This window comes from Ascaphus truei, chromosome 12 (assembly GCF_040206685.1).
Source record: "Ascaphus truei isolate aAscTru1 chromosome 12, aAscTru1.hap1, whole genome shotgun sequence".
Lineage (NCBI taxonomy): Eukaryota > Metazoa > Chordata > Amphibia > Anura > Ascaphidae > Ascaphus > Ascaphus truei.
This window is the reverse complement of record NC_134494.1, coordinates 19,442,443-19,458,289: the sequence shown is the minus strand read 5'-3', so window position 1 is coordinate 19,458,289 and position 15,847 is coordinate 19,442,443. Positions and strand designations below refer to the sequence as shown.

The following is a 15,847-nucleotide window of genomic DNA, read 5'->3' as shown; positions in this document are numbered from 1 at the left end:
CGTAGTACTCACAGTAATCTACTAGTTTGGGTTTGCCCAGTGATAAAAGTTGTTGATTTTCTCTCCTGTGTTGCAGCTGAAACTCAACAAGAAATACATGGGTGAAACATGTGGTCTCTGTTCAGATTACAATGGGAATCCCAAGAATGATTTTGTATTTAAAGGTAAGAGAAAACCTTTGAATGTACATAAAGTGCATGATTTAGAAATGATGGGTATCTTTGAAGTGAGAAAGTAATGTGGTGCCGACGAGTATTCTAAAACAAATCTGGGGCAATCACCCACAAGACCCAGGTACATGCTGGGTACATGCTGGGTACATGCTGGGTACATGCTGCAACATTTCAGTGCCATTTCTGCAGACAGACTAATGGCCCATCGGATTAACAGCGGGGGTCCCTGGCAGTCACATTCAAACTGAATGGGACTGCCGGGGACCCCTGCTGTGTTAATCCAATGGGCCATTAGTCTCTGCAGAAATGTCACTGAAATGTTTGCAGCATGTACCCAGAATGTATCTGGGTCTTGTTGGTGATAGCCCCAGATTTTCCAAGGCAAGTTTAAGGCAAGTTTTAGAATACTCGTCGACGCACCTCTAAGTAGAAAACAGGAGAGCTGGCTTCTGCAACAGTGGGGTAAGGATGGATTGATGCTGACAAAAAAAACCCCTGCAAACTCTTTTATTCCAAATTACATGCCTAAGCCTGTAATGTCTCAATACCCTAAGAAAGCGGTCTCTGCTATTGATTAGACTCACAACAACAGAAATACAAAAGAAACTCTACAAATATAAATAGATTATGCATGGGTTATACAATTTCAGTTTGACTCTAAAGTGTTTCTTTACAGGCAGAACGCTGACGCCTATAGAGTTTGGCATCATGCACAAACTCAGGCTCCCAGAGCAAACATGTGTGGACCCAAAGCCAGAGACGGGGGAGGAATGCTTCATTTATGTAAGAGGGACAGTCATGAACTGGGATTGAAGGTTTTTTTTTTTTTTTTTACTTTTTATTGAGGAAAAGATATACATAGAACACATGCAATATATGTCACCAGCACAGTATATAACAAACAATCACATTGTTATCCAGGTACTCATACATGGGTTGAAGGTTTAATGGGGACGCTCCAAAAATCTTTCCAAGTTGACAAGACTAGTCAAGTAGATTGTTTAGAATCTGTGCTAATGAATATTCGACAAACATACATATTTCTATATTTTCTTTTTCTAATTAATGCCAGGAATGATTTGACTTCCAATTATAATATCTGCATGATGTAACTCACCAACTTCTCCAATTAAGCTGTATAACTGCTCCTTTTAGCCTAATCGGCTGCTTCAGCAGATATAGAATAAGCCCCTAGGTAATTTAATTCCTCCCTGAATTCCTCCCTAAATACTCTTCTTGCGCCATATACTGCAACTCATCACTTACTAATTATTTTCTTGCGTTTGTTTTTCCCAGAGAGCTATGTGCATCAAGCTGTTGAGAAATTCAAAGTGGACAAGTTGTAATATGCTGGTGAAAGCTGAACCATATATTGAAGCATATATGCATGACATGTGTCTATGTAACGCCTCAGTGACAATCACCTCATTTTGTCTGTGCAACACCATCACAGAGTACTCCCGACAGTGTGCTATTGCTGGAGGAAGACCTCCAGAGTGGAGAAACCCTGCGTTATGCTGTGAGTGTCATGTGTGGCAGTGCACAGTGCACTATATCATGAAGAGTACAGTCAAATATCTTTTCTTTTACTCCAGTAATGTTATTGCGGTGCAAGAAGTGCTGTCCTACTGAAGAAGCATTGCTCATACAAATGATAAATATTGGAGTAATTAGTGGGCATTATATCTCAGTTCCAATTATTTTGTCAATGTAGCATTCTTTATATCCTTCCATCTGAGAACAAAAGAGAAGCCATCCTCGTCTCATTTCCATGGCCCTTTCCCTGTTATATCAGACAGCATCTGTATGGCTGACTCTTCTCTCTCTTACATGTCACCCAAGAGGTCACATGCTAAGAATCAATGTCTGTCTTTGATCTATTCAGGCCTAGGCATGCTAGTCTCTGGCTCATCTGTTATCATCCCCTGAGCTGTCATACCTAAGAGATGCCAAACTGTTTTTCTGTGTCCATCCCTTTCTCCTTTGTCCTAGGTAAAATATTGCTCACCTGTATCTATCTCCTAAGCCATCTATCTCAACAGTTTTAATGTTCAGTCTAAACATTTTGTCCTTGCCTCTGAGTTATGCAGTCTTGATGTGCCAGTCTTAGTACTCCTGGCCCCAATCCAATGTGCCACTTGACTCTGCATCACCTGAGGGCTCTGAGGAAGAAAAACATCCCCCTCCCCCCCAATCCATGACCCACATGAAATAATGACAAACCACTGTGCTTTGGGGAAAAAGGCCACATCATTTATTAACATAATTAAATTGGGGTTGGGAAAAAGAGGGGGAGTATACCACGCTGGGCAGAACCAAACTCGAGCCCACGATACCGTAAGTCTCATTATACGGCCATCTGCCGAACCAGCTAGGGGTAATGCCATCACCCCCACCAGGTGTCCAATGTAAACGAGGGAGAGACCCTTCGGGTAAGCCGACGTAGCCAAACCTGGAGATCTTCCCATGCTCATCTATTTAAACCTAAGGTTGAACTCTAACCAAGTTAACCCTGGGTTCTCCTGCTGGCCTGGCAATTCGCCCTTACCCCGCCAACTCCTCCAGACCACAGCTATTACAATCATCCAAATGACTTCCAGCACGTCATACTGAATGAATCATAACACTTCTCAAAACTCGTTTTCCGTTAAATACATTTTTTGTAATTTTTATTATTATTATTATACAACAAACAATATATACAATAGTACATAACCAAACAATAAATGAGGGAGGGAGAGAAACACCACTGGGAGCACAGAGGTAAGGAAAGAGTGACTACCACTCCCCTCTTTTTTAATGTTAACGAAAGCCCAACCCCCTTCACTTTGCCCCATAGTAGCCCAGCTAATTTTCAATCTCATCTTGCCATATCATTTAAATCCTACTGTCCCAGGGCTAGCCCCTTCTTGGTCCTAGTCACGTGCCCCTTTCCCTAACATTTAGGGGCTTCTATATGTTTGTCTATGAATATCTGCTAACAGACCACCAGTTGGTAGTCTGTCTGCTCTCAAACTTATCATCTTAGCTCAGGTTGCAGTAGGATAACAAACTCCTTTCATCCACAGTCAAGAAATGTAATTTCAACCTAATTTACAAGGAGTGCAGTTCTCCATGTGCACCTACCTGCTCTAACCCAGGGAGACCGCTTCTGTGTGATGGATCCTGTGAGGCTGGATGTGACTGTCCAAACGGTAACTTCAGGAACAAGGTTCTTCATGTTCAGTTTAAAGAGCCCTCTGTCTAATATTAAAACAACTTTTGAACACATTTGCACAACTGGTTGTTAAAAATCTAATCTATCTTTGGTGTTGAAAAAAACAAAAAAACAACAACAGCTCAACCCCATTATAGCGTGATCCTTTACAACGCGAATCCGCTTATAACGGTGCTGCCCGCATGGCTCCCAATTTTTGTATTTATGAATACTTTACAACACGATTATTGGTATCTTAAATACTTTATTGTATATTGCATACAATTGTACATTATTTCCTACGCGATCCGCTTATATCGTGATGTGATTCAATGGACCCCAAGCCCAGCGTTATAAGGGGGTTGCGCTGTACAGTTGAGCTTTACTGTAATTAGAGATGGGTGATATCTTTTTTTGCAGATTTGGATCCGTCTCAGATCGACCAATTCCTTTGGTCATCGGATTTCTGCGGATCAGTGTCAAAAAAAACAAATCTACAATTTCTGATTTTTTAATTTTATTTTAGAGAGCAACCCGTAATCCGTGGCCGGGTTGTTAAAAATCCAGACACTAATTAATCTATAGGAGGGGGGGGGGGGGATACCGCTCTCTCCCTCTATGGATGAATCTGTGTGTGGATTTTTAACAACCTGGCCACGGATACTATCGGATTCTTAATAATCTGTCCAAATTATATACGATTGCAGATTTGGATAAATCCGCAGTTTTGAGTGCTCAGTAGATTTTGGGGGTGGGAACATATTTGGTCTAAAATAAAACTCTAAATTCCAGGAAATGGAATTGGACTGGTTCGTCCATCTCTACCTTCTGTATAATAGAGGTTTTCTTATAACAAGGATTGCTTCAATACAAACTGGATAGATGCCCTGGTACCCTCTATACTGTGGTAACTCACTCTTTTTTTGCTCAGGTTACGTGCTTGATGATATCACAAATTCAGGCTGTCTTCCTATTGAAAACTGCTCTTGTAGCTACAACAATGAAGTCTACCCGCCAGGGTCATCCTACCAAGCTCCCTGCTATACGTGGTGAGTGTTTTGTTCATAGGTTTTGCTATAGGTAACCATTGCCACCCTAGTGACATCCCATATCCATCCAAGTGACAGCCCATTGCCGTCCTAGTGACATCCCATTGCCATCCTAGTGACATCTCATTGCCATCCTAGTGACATCCCATATCCATCCTAGTGACATCCCATTACCATCCTAGTGACATCCCATTGCCATCCTAGTGACATCCCATATCCATCCTAGTGACATTCCATTACCATCCTAGTGACATCCCATTGCCATCCTAGTGACATCCCATATCCATCCTAGTGACATTCCATTACCGTCCTAGTGACATCCCATTGCCATCCTAGTGACATTTCCAGACAATGATTGTTTACCAGGAACCTTACAGCTATGTTCTACACATCATATAGTCATCATCATTACCTGTATCTCATGAAGCATTAAGGTAATCATCACCACTGAATCCTATGTACATTCTATTATATGTTGTCATACATTGTTCTTGTGTAAAAAACACACAAAAATAGGAGCGCTTGGAAAGAAAGCAGAAAGCAAAGAACCCAAAATGAGTGCACAAAATATTTATATGTTAAAAATAAAACAGAAAAACATAGGCAAAAAAATGCATAAGGCAAAGATACACTGACATAAAAAATGGATCACATTGATTCTAAGGTCCGTGATACACACAGAGGTTTTTTTAACAACTGAGGATTTTCTGATCGTTTCCCAGAGCCCCACGATCAGTAAATCCTCAGTTGTTAAAAAAAAAAAGAGTCCGGTATAGATGGTATATATGGATGGAATTCCCCCCCAAAAAAAGGGGGGGGGGGAGAAGAGATCTCTGTCGACGTCCTCGTGGTATCCCTGAACTACACCCCGGATGTCCTTTTTGCTTTCTGCTTTCTTTCCATGCGCTCCTATTTTTGTTTGTAGGTTCATGATGACAACTTCATGACAATGTAACACTGACCTTTGTTATTTATGGATCTTTGTAAATAAAACTATCATTGTCACCTGGTGGCCAAATAAACATCAGCCTCAGCATCACTGTTTCTAGGATATTTTTTTAAGGGTTCATTTGTTCTCTCTCTCTCTGTCCAGTTTATGTTATGAGGGCCACTGGAGCTGTGACGACCTTCCCTGCCCAAGCACATGTTCTGTAGAAGGAGGAGCACACATCACCACTTTTGATAAGGCACACTATACATTCCACGGGAAATGTTTCTATGTCCTAGCAAAGGTAAAACCATATGATGGTCCTCAAATCATGGAGGAGAAAGTGATACATTGAATGAAGATAGACCAACTCAATTGGTCCATGTGGTCCTTTAATCTCTGTCATCAAACGTGAAGAACCACATAATCATTCTGTTTCTTGTAGTAGAAAAAGTGAGGGATACAATGGTTTGTACACCAAAAGAAATTCACTTACATGCACACTACCCAAAATTTAAAATGTAACCTTTAATAGTCAATACTTAAAACATATATTACCAATTTATAAATGTGAAAACATATAAAAATGAATTAAATGAATAGATAACTAGGGCAACTAAGCAGTCTCTAATGTTGAAATACATATGCTTGATGCTGGAAAATGAGAGACTGCAAGGGTGCCAGTAACTATATGCCTTAAATAGTGTCCGCTTGAGCCCCACTGCAAATTTTGTCCCTGAGGAAGCTCCGTAGTAGGAGGGAAACGCGCGTTGGACGCGTGTTTGATGATGTCAGTCCCCTTTGTGGGGTTTTAATACAGTACTAGCCAGCCATTCATTAGATCAGTCAATTATATACTTAAATAGGGTAGTGGCCAGGCAGGATTCGCTACATTAGTCAAGGTCCTGTCCAAGAGTTTAAGCCAACAACCCTTATGATGGCTATTATCTATTAGACTGATCAATGTACTAGTGGGCTTTTTTGCTCACTTAGGCTGTTTTTGCACCCTTGCAGTCTCTCATTTTCCAGCATCAAGCATATGTATTTCAACATTAGAGACTGCTTAGTTGCCCTAGTTATCTATTCATTTAATTCATTTTTATATGTTTTCACATTTATAAATTGGTAATATATGTTTTAAGTATTGACTATTAAAGGTTACATTTTAAATTTTGGGTAGTGTGCATGTAAGTGAATTTCTTTTGGTGTACAAACCATTGTATCCCTCACTTTTTCTGATTCACTTCAGTTCACAGTTGCACCTACCTTTCATTATCAATTGTATTATTATTATTAAGTTTACACACATTTAGTATGGTTTAGTTGATCACTCCCTTACTCCCCGCTTTCTGTGTAATCTGTTTCTTGTAGTAAGAAGAACACACTTGATGTGACCTACAGTACTGTAGTCTGGAGCTTAGTTTTATCTTTGCATCTATATGCCTTCCTGCAGGTGGAGGATCTTATGTTTCAGTTCAATGTACAGTAGTTCAGAATCTGATTCTCCTCCATGATTCTGCATTCATGTTACTTTTACTCCGTTTGAGATGTTATTTATTTAAAAGGCTACACGTCCCTTCTGTTTCTTTGTGAGAGAGGGAATAATTGATAAGCATATTTTTTTTACTGAGTCACTATTCAAGATGTTTCTAAAATAAGTTTTAATACCTTTTAATCGACCAATATCAAAGTTCTAAATACTGTAGTTTTAGTGTGAACTTGGAAGTCCTCTCTTTTGGGTGCTTTTTATTTGAAAAATCTCAATAACGGATGCCCAGACTACATCTACATATGCATCCACCAGTATTAGAACACTTGCCTAGGAAATTCTGGGAGATTCTGGGGCAGTCTCACTGTAAATGCCTCAACATTTTTGTGAGATTCTTAATGGTCCATCAGGTTAACACAGCGGGGGGTCCCTGCAGTATTAATCCGATGGGCCATTAGGAATCTCACAGAAATGTTGAGGCATTTACTGTGAGACTGCCCCAGAATCTTCCAGGTAAGTGTTCTAATACTGGTGGCTGCATCTGTAAGACATATTCTCATATTGGTCTATTAAAATGTACCAATAGCAGATCTAGTATATTTGGGGATCAATGCAGAAACTACAATTATTTAAATGATGTACAGGATATATTACTAACTATTCAGAATGGAAAGTATGGAGTAACTTTGCTCAGCTGAAAATATTAGTATCTGTCTTTCAGTCTTTTGCAGATAATGCCTTCCTAGTGACAATAGAAATGCAGAAATGTGGCTATGGTGAAAGTTCCACTTGCATAATCCGGGTCGTTTTGGCTCTTAACAAAGGAGCAGCTGTAAGTACCTTGTATCTGTAAGTACCTTGCATAAGTTACAATAATTGTCGCTAGAAATGGGCGAAGAAAGAGAGATGTGGTATAATTCTTCCTTTATTAATTACATTTTTTCCTTAGGAAACAACATAGTGTATCCTGATACGGAAAATAATTAAATCTGTTAATAAGTTGCATTAGGACCCATTCAGCTCATGGTGGGTAACAATGTGACACGATCCTCCTACAGTACATTAAAGATAACACAAAATAATGGATCGGCATATCTTACACAGGTTTCCCAAAGCTGTTCCAGGCTTAGGCACGAACTTAATGCCAATGGGAATATTACTTTTAGCATCTTCCGTTATCCATCGTTTGTTGAAAAGAAGCTAAAGGTGACACCAGGGGTGTTCATATGCATTTCTACACCTAGAGTCTTTACACATGAAGAGGGTAGGCCCAGTAGGCCTCTACAAAATTGAACATAGACAACCGACAATGTTCTGGAAGAATATGGCCAAAGCTTTTATTAATAGTACAACACAAGTTATTAATTATCACAGATTGGTCTGTATGATGTCGAGAACCCCCAGCGTTGCTGTGGCTCGTGACTCCCACTGCTGTTGATTGACCAACACGGCAGCCATAAAGCATCATGCACCTGGAGAGGATGCTCCCAAACACCAGTGGCCCGACATGGGCTGACAACCGATTACTCGACATGTCAAAACTTTATACATATGGGCTCAGCCTGTACAATAAAAAAAACTACCACTGGCTAGGCCATTTAACCCCTCTTGGCCTAGCCAACACAAACAAATCAAGCATCTTCTCTAAACCCTCCTGCAGGCTTAAATTAAAGATGAGCATCCTCCAAATCCATGTGACGGATTACAACCCCTCCCAAACCTGACACAAAGTTTGCCATTGTCTTATTCCACTTCTTCCTATACTAATCGACTGCGACTGATGCCAATCAGCCCTCCAAAACAACCATGGGACAACATCTGGCCACACTAACCAGATCCTTGGGACAGCCCAAGAATTCCGGTGGTATCCTGTTGCATGTACCGTAGTAAATCTAGTGTATGCCTAGAACCCATCTCTTTACCTGCAACAATATATCAGGTGACATGAACACATTCCTGAGTCGCATTAAATCCGGCAGGGCTTACACCCATCTCATACTACTCCAGCCGAACCACTCAGTGTCCAACCCCAAGTGTAACTCGTGAAGGGACACTGCAATTTTCTGACCAATCCACAGAAGATGCCTGTCTAGCAATTCTCATATGTCTTTATCTCCTCAGATATTTGAGATCAACTATGATAAGACCAATTTTCCTCACACAAGTTATGACAAAGAAGAAATAGCTAGAGGTATATTTTACATATCCTTACTGTATTGTTGCATTTGTTTTGGGAACCAAGTTGGATTTCTGAAGGTGCCAAATGTATTAGGACCTAGGACCTCTGGTTTGACCTTGGGGCAATTACTACTGTTTAAAGCTATATGACATGCCTTATTGGCCATAATAGTAATTCAAATGTTTCAGTATATCACAATATGTAAAAATGCCCCATAGGATCACATAATAGTACAGTACATGCACAATATATCAAAATACATTTGTTGTAGACTTCTGTGTTAGCACTAATGATATTATACCACTATCATGACAGCCTACATTATGTGTCAGATACATCATTGCCTTTTCAAAAGTAAAGGGGATGCCTACAGTATACTAGCCATGTACCACCCTTTGTTCTTCTGAAAACTCCCTTCCCACGGATTGCCTTATTTCATTTTGTGTTTGAGGTATGCACACTGTAATCCTCACTTTATCGCGATCACTTATTTTCTGGTTGCCTTCTCCCACAGCTGGTGTCAACATTTTCTGGCCGTCCTCCTTCTTCATGATTGTACAGACCAACAAAGGCCTCCAGCTACAGGTGCAGCTCACACCAATCATGCAGCTGTATGTCATCCTGGACCCATCTTACAAGAGAAAAACATGTGGTAGGGAGCCCCCGCTGTGACAGTCTCAGATTTGTAATGCGTTTTCAATGGGCACAAAAAGCAACTCACTGCAGGAGGGTAAAATGTACTAATTGTACTGATTGAGAATGAGAAAAGCTGTAGAGATCTCTTGTAGTAGCAGTGATGCCTTTGTAGCCACTTTAAGATAAGCAGACAAGTACTACTGTATGTACAGTAATAATATTATTACCATATAAATGGAATTTTCATCCCATGTGGCATTCTTTAAAGTTTGTCGGTGTCTTGCACCTCTTTGGCTTGATTATCCATAGGAGGCTCAGACTTTGGTGAAGTGCAGATGCCATGCTCACAATATCTTGTGGCCTGTTATGTTCCTTGGCTTACTATACATACTCTAGCATACTGTATATACAGTAGTAATACTGACCAAGTAAACGATGATGAGCCCTAGATTGCTTAATCTTGGTGTTACAATGATCCCGTCTTTGTTTACTTCACCAAGGTCTCTGTGGAAACTTTAACGATATCCAGAGAGATGACTTCCGGACCAGTAGTGGAGCTATAGAAGTTAACATTGCTGAATTTGCCAACACATGGAAAACTCAGTATTCCTGCAATAATGTGAAAAATATCCCTGAACATCCCTGCACTCTTGGCATGGAAATTGGTAAGCAGTTTCATTTCTGTATTTGCTACTTTGTCATGACGAAGTAATATTGCTGAAATGAAGACACTGTCGATATATTACTGAAATGGACTGGGGGAGGTCTCTGGAGAAGGATTGAAAGCGATGTTCAGTTTCCATTTTGTAAAGTCAGTTATGTCTTTAGTATCCATTTTGTGTGTAAGATGTGCGTGGTGTGGTTTCGCTTCTAAGTAGATTTACGACTGTGACTAAAGTAACGCCCACATTCCTAGTGAGAGATTGTACCAGGTACCTATTCATAGCTGTTTTGATGCCAGTTCTAACATGGTTTAATGAGCTAAAGATGATTGGTTTAAGAATTAAGGAGTGGTTAGTATAATCTGCCTAGTAACACATATTAGACAAAGGAACAAAAAATGTATAAAAGAGTCTGCTTGGACACTCCCTGGCAGAGAGTCTTAGAGACTTTTGAATGAGTATGATCATACTTTGCAATAAACTACTTATTATCAATTGAACCCGTTTGTCAGTTTGGAACATTGACAGTCACCTCCCCATGGTATCGACAGATCTTAGGAACCATTAAGCTCTCCATTTTATATGTCACTGTGGTGGACTGCATTGCACTGCTGGACTAGATTCCCTCAGGGTGATGAATCAGCATGAAGATCATTTCGTTTTGACACATTGCTGCATTTCTAATTGTGGTTGCTTCAAATGTAAGAAATAGTTTTCTACAAAAGACACAAATTGTTAGAGAGGTTTACGCCACCTTCATTATTTGTGAATTTAACAAAATGGAAATACAATATAAAAAGGGATGCACTGAGACACAGAATGTAAAACATCTCATAATAATATGTGCGTCATATAACTCCTCCTATTGACATTCCCTAAATCACAAGCTGATTCACATTTGTCAGTTTTGCTCTAAATGTGGCTGAATACATCATTCCATATAAAGTTTAGCTCTATATGTGAGTTACTAAATCACATAGGTTCCATATTCTATGGGACTTATTTGGAAAGTTCCATTCAAGTCAATAGGACTTTCCTTGCATGTAGTGTTGAATCAGCGCTATCGCACTTTACTGAATAAGCCCCTATATCTGACTAACTTGCCCCCCAAGTTGAAACAGTAGAATTGATTGGCCTAAGGTTTATTGGAGAAGATGGGCTGGCCACGTCGGGACCCCCACGTCTCAGTTTTGTCTGATCCTCCACTTGGCTGGGGTTCAGGTCATGACTTGAGTCCAGGGTCCCGGTAACCCTGTACGCTGGCCTATGTTGCTCTCCACAGGGAGTGGCAGACTTTGTGGGTCACCTTATTTTTTTGGTCTATGTCACCCTGCCATGCAATGAACAGGTTTGGTGGACAATAGGTTTCTTCTTTCAGGTGCCTTAGGGTATACTCTTTCTTTATTATGTGTGACCATGTCACACAGCAGTGGATTGGTCAGAGGCAATGAGCCAAAACTTCCCTCTTTGTGACTTCACTATGACACTCTACATTTAAAGTGTAGACTCAATGGGCCCAAATGCCCTTTTTCTTTTACTCTTTTATTACTATGTCATTCTAAGGTGGAAGGTACAGACAATGCACCAGCAGAACCACTGAGCAAGAGCTACAGTGTGAACGTTTTTTGTCACAGTTTGGGTTTATGTGGCTTATATAATAAGGTGCAACACGAATGGGGTGCTGGGTAGGTTTTTCTGCGCGGCATTATCGCTCCTTATAAGCCGCTATGTCTCCAATATTCTATATATTCTCTCTCCATCTATCTTTAGAGAAATATGCTCACTACTGGTGTAATTTATTGATTGACGAGGAAGGACCATTTGCTGCATGCCATGGTTCAGTGAGTCCAGAAGTCTACCAGCAGGTACAGTACTTCACCGTTACTTTCAATGCAATCTACTGTATTAGCCTATTGAATGACAACTTTATACTGTAGTTAATTCACTTGTTGGCTTCTTTTTAGTAAGTGTAGCCTGCCTGGTTACTGAGCCACCACTGTGGACGTTGAGTAGGTCTGGGATGTGGGCCACCAGACTACTGAGTTCTTCAGGAGATCCCTGGGTGGGGGAAGTATTTCAAAGAAAAATAGGGTGCCAGGGAATTTTACTATAAAAATACAATTCTTTATTTGTAGACAGCAACAAAAATCCAACTAAAAGTAGTCACAATGATTCTACAGTGACACAATCTCAGAAATAAAATATATCCACCAAATGGGCACCCAGTTTTACAGGCTCCCCCCGAATTACGGAACTGACTTTGAGGGGCAGGGGAACTACCAGGGTGTGACTTGCTCCAAAGCTCAACTAAGTGATGATCTTCGGTCTCCTGGAGACCCTTTCACCTGCTGTCTTTCTAGCCCTCTTAGCTATTGTACTTGCTCTGACTGCATTATGGGGCACCACTTTAGCTATGCTTGCCTCTGGAGTTTGACCCTAGATCTATTTCACTAGACCAGATCTTCTTACTCCCTCCTAATTGCAAATGTAACTAACTATTTATTTACTTCTACAAAAGTTCCAGCTTTTACTGACTATGGGGAGATGTCCAACCATAACATGTTAACACCTTTTAATTGCAACCATCTTTTAATGTAGGTTATTCCATAAGGTTTTTATACTAATAGTTGTCCCCACTCTTGTCATTCTTCGTGGCCCATCTGATCCTGTCAAGATACAAAATCGAAGGATGTAAGTAAATGGTGAACAGAATTTAGATAAAGCATCACACCATGGCATTATCACTGCTAAATAAAGATTTAGATCCTACTATTTAAATGTAATATTAAAACGTATGTAATTTCAGGTTAAAATAACTTTTAATGGACCCATATGAGTATTGTTCATAGATGTAGTTGTACAAAACAATGAGAACCTCTGCCCGAAAAATAGGAAACTTGTGAGATTGTACATGGGGAGAGATATTTGGGGTCTCTAATGCTCATGTACTGTACAAACTGAAGAAGTGTCTAGTTGGATCATTAAAAGGTATGATGACATAGAAATTATCTCCACTTCTCTCAATACTAAACCTGTTCTAGTACAATGCTCGTCAAAACTACTGTACAATGAAGAAAAAAAGCTGGTCTTACAGTTACTTACAGGGTGCAATCTCAAAGTTAAAAAGTGATGATATTGTAGTGTTTATGAATATTTATTAAAAGCTCCTTCATCCCTAGAACTGCCTTTTCGATACATGTTTGTGTAAGAGAGCAGAGGATTGCATGTGCGCTGCCCTCTCGTCTTATGTACGAGCCTGTGCTATTGTGGGTGTCTCACTCATTGGATGGCGAGAAGATGTTTGCAGTAAGTGAGATATCATCCAACAATTGCCCACATTTACTAAATTGGGGTTAGCTATAGCACACCATATATTTTACCCCCCCCCCCCTTCCTGTAACGTCTGCATGTAACAGCTCCATATAACTAGAGATGGGCAAATTTTGGGGGGCGAATTTGGATCCACAGTGGATCAGTCGGTTCCTTTTGCCTCGTAGATTTTGCGGATTTTTTTAATTATTATTATCAACGCACTTTGTGGACGGATTTGAAGAATCCAATCCGTGGATTCAGCAATCCGTTGGTGGATTCTTGAGAATGCAGAAAAATTAGAAATTAGATTCTAAAAATCCGCCCACGGGTTGTATCCAATGGCGGTTTTTGATGAATCTGCGCAGATTGGAAGTGCCCAAATCCAGGGGGGTGGGGGGAGAGAGGAATTTTGGGGGGTAATGTCAGCAAAAATCGAGATAACGGATTTGGGCGGACTTACCCATCTCTACCTATAACTCTTCATATTGACTATCCCCAAATCGCAAGATGTTGCGCCATTGAAACCAAAAGGATAAAACATGACACCGTGATATAAAATAACCACACTGTTAATGTCCTCTTTTCACAGAAACCTACATGGGCTACTGTCCCCCATCCTTTGTATACAGCTACACTGTGACTTCTTGTATACCCACTTGCCGTTCGCTCAGTGAGCCAGACCCTACATGCAGCATCAAGTTCTTCCCCGTTGATGGCTGTGTCTGCAAAAAAGGAACCTACCTAGATGACAATGGAGTGTGTGTGCATAAGGACAACTGCCCTTGTTACTACAGGGGAGTCGCAGTATCTGCCAACAATGCTCTACATGTAGGCAGATTAATATGGTAAGAGAGAGTGGATTGAGAGGCCATAATTATGTTTAATAAGGGTTTTAATAGGAACGCTGCTCCCCAACTTTGGTAGGACATTTATTCACTGTCCACCCTTTGTAGCCACATTGTTCACACAATCATTTATTGGTGTTGGTCAATGCCTGTGAGGTGTTATTGAGCTGAGTGAAAAAGTACAGGACTCCAGAAAATGCCATCTCATTGGAAGAGGTACCTATTGTCAATTTCTGTTACTTAAATAACTATTTGGGACACTTGAATATTGCATCTGATTTTTCTGGAATTAGCAAGTGAATGTGTGGAGGGCGGGATAGATTCCACAGACATTAGATGCCTTCTGTCTGTGTCACTGTGTCACACTGTGGCGAGAGTTGCAGACTTAATTGTTCATAGATACCTTGGATATTTCTTCTATGCTACAGTGGGAGAGACATTAGTAGTCATTTAGATCATTTCTGACTGTTACTGTATCACCCTACAATGAGTAATACTGGCCCATATTCACAAAGCGGTGCTATCCAACAAGACCTATTTCATAATGACTGTGGTCGGTGGGAAAGACAGGTGCTTCTCAGTTCCTCCAGTCTCCAAGCTGTCAAAAGGAGCAGAATACAGATTGATGGTATTTGTCTTCATAATTCTATGTACCTGAGGACTATTAACAAGGTCACGTTTCACTGACTTGCTCTCCATCTCTTTATAGCACCTGTACAGAATGGAAGATAAATTGCATTGAAAAAGAAATTCCAGGTAATCATTACAATACCGCACCTCACCCTCGCCATCACCTACGTGGTATTTAGTGCCCCTTAGTTTAACAACCTCCTTACCCATTAAGCTGCGCTTATAGTGCCGGCAACGCAACGTAGCGGCAAAACAAATGTACTGCCGCCGTTGCGTGCGCTTATAGTAGAAGCGGAGCGACGGCTTGGTCGTGATCGCTGGAAGTCAAGTCAATTAGATTTTTCCCGCGATCGCCACGTGACGTCGTGTCGCAGTCGCCGGCACTATAAGCGCAGCCTAAGTCATACATTGCACAGTGTCCTTCTGATCCCTGTGACTTATGAGCCTAAGCACCTGTATGGTCATTCCGGAGTCTGATTACTATGTTTCTGATCTGGGGAAAACCTCGGTGCAAGCTCCCGAAATCTGTCAAATGTTGGACATTTGCAGCTGGAAAACAGTTGCGAAGAAATGAAACTTTGACAAACTTTTAAAAATGTACTTTAAAAAGCACCTTTGACCTCAATATTCATGAAAATGTTGACCTTTTTGAAGTTGGCAAAAAATGTTACATGTAGTTTTCTTTCACCCTGTGAAGGAAGTAGCTGTTTGCCTCTAAACGTGCAGTCCGCCCCACTCTCCACCCCCC

General features: G+C 40.7%; 1 protein-coding gene across 1 annotated transcript in view; it reads left to right on the top strand.

Annotated features, from left to right (window-relative positions):
• The window catches only part of LOC142463847 (mucin-5AC-like), a 41,856-nt gene that overhangs the window by 10,784 nt on the left and 15,225 nt on the right, over positions 1 to 15,847 (top strand). Inside the window, exons 5-15 of the mRNA XM_075566659.1 lie at positions 77 to 164; positions 850 to 956; positions 1,470 to 1,692; positions 3,242 to 3,367; positions 4,301 to 4,418; positions 6,718 to 6,826; positions 7,557 to 7,667; positions 8,957 to 9,026; positions 9,529 to 9,666; positions 10,151 to 10,315; positions 14,214 to 14,469. Coding sequence (XP_075422774.1) covers positions 77 to 164; positions 850 to 956; positions 1,470 to 1,692; positions 3,242 to 3,367; positions 4,301 to 4,418; positions 6,718 to 6,826; positions 7,557 to 7,667; positions 8,957 to 9,026; positions 9,529 to 9,666; positions 10,151 to 10,315; positions 14,214 to 14,469 — 1,511 coding nt within the window. The remainder of the gene's footprint in view (positions 1 to 76; positions 165 to 849; positions 957 to 1,469; positions 1,693 to 3,241; positions 3,368 to 4,300; positions 4,419 to 6,717; positions 6,827 to 7,556; positions 7,668 to 8,956; positions 9,027 to 9,528; positions 9,667 to 10,150; positions 10,316 to 14,213; positions 14,470 to 15,847) is intronic.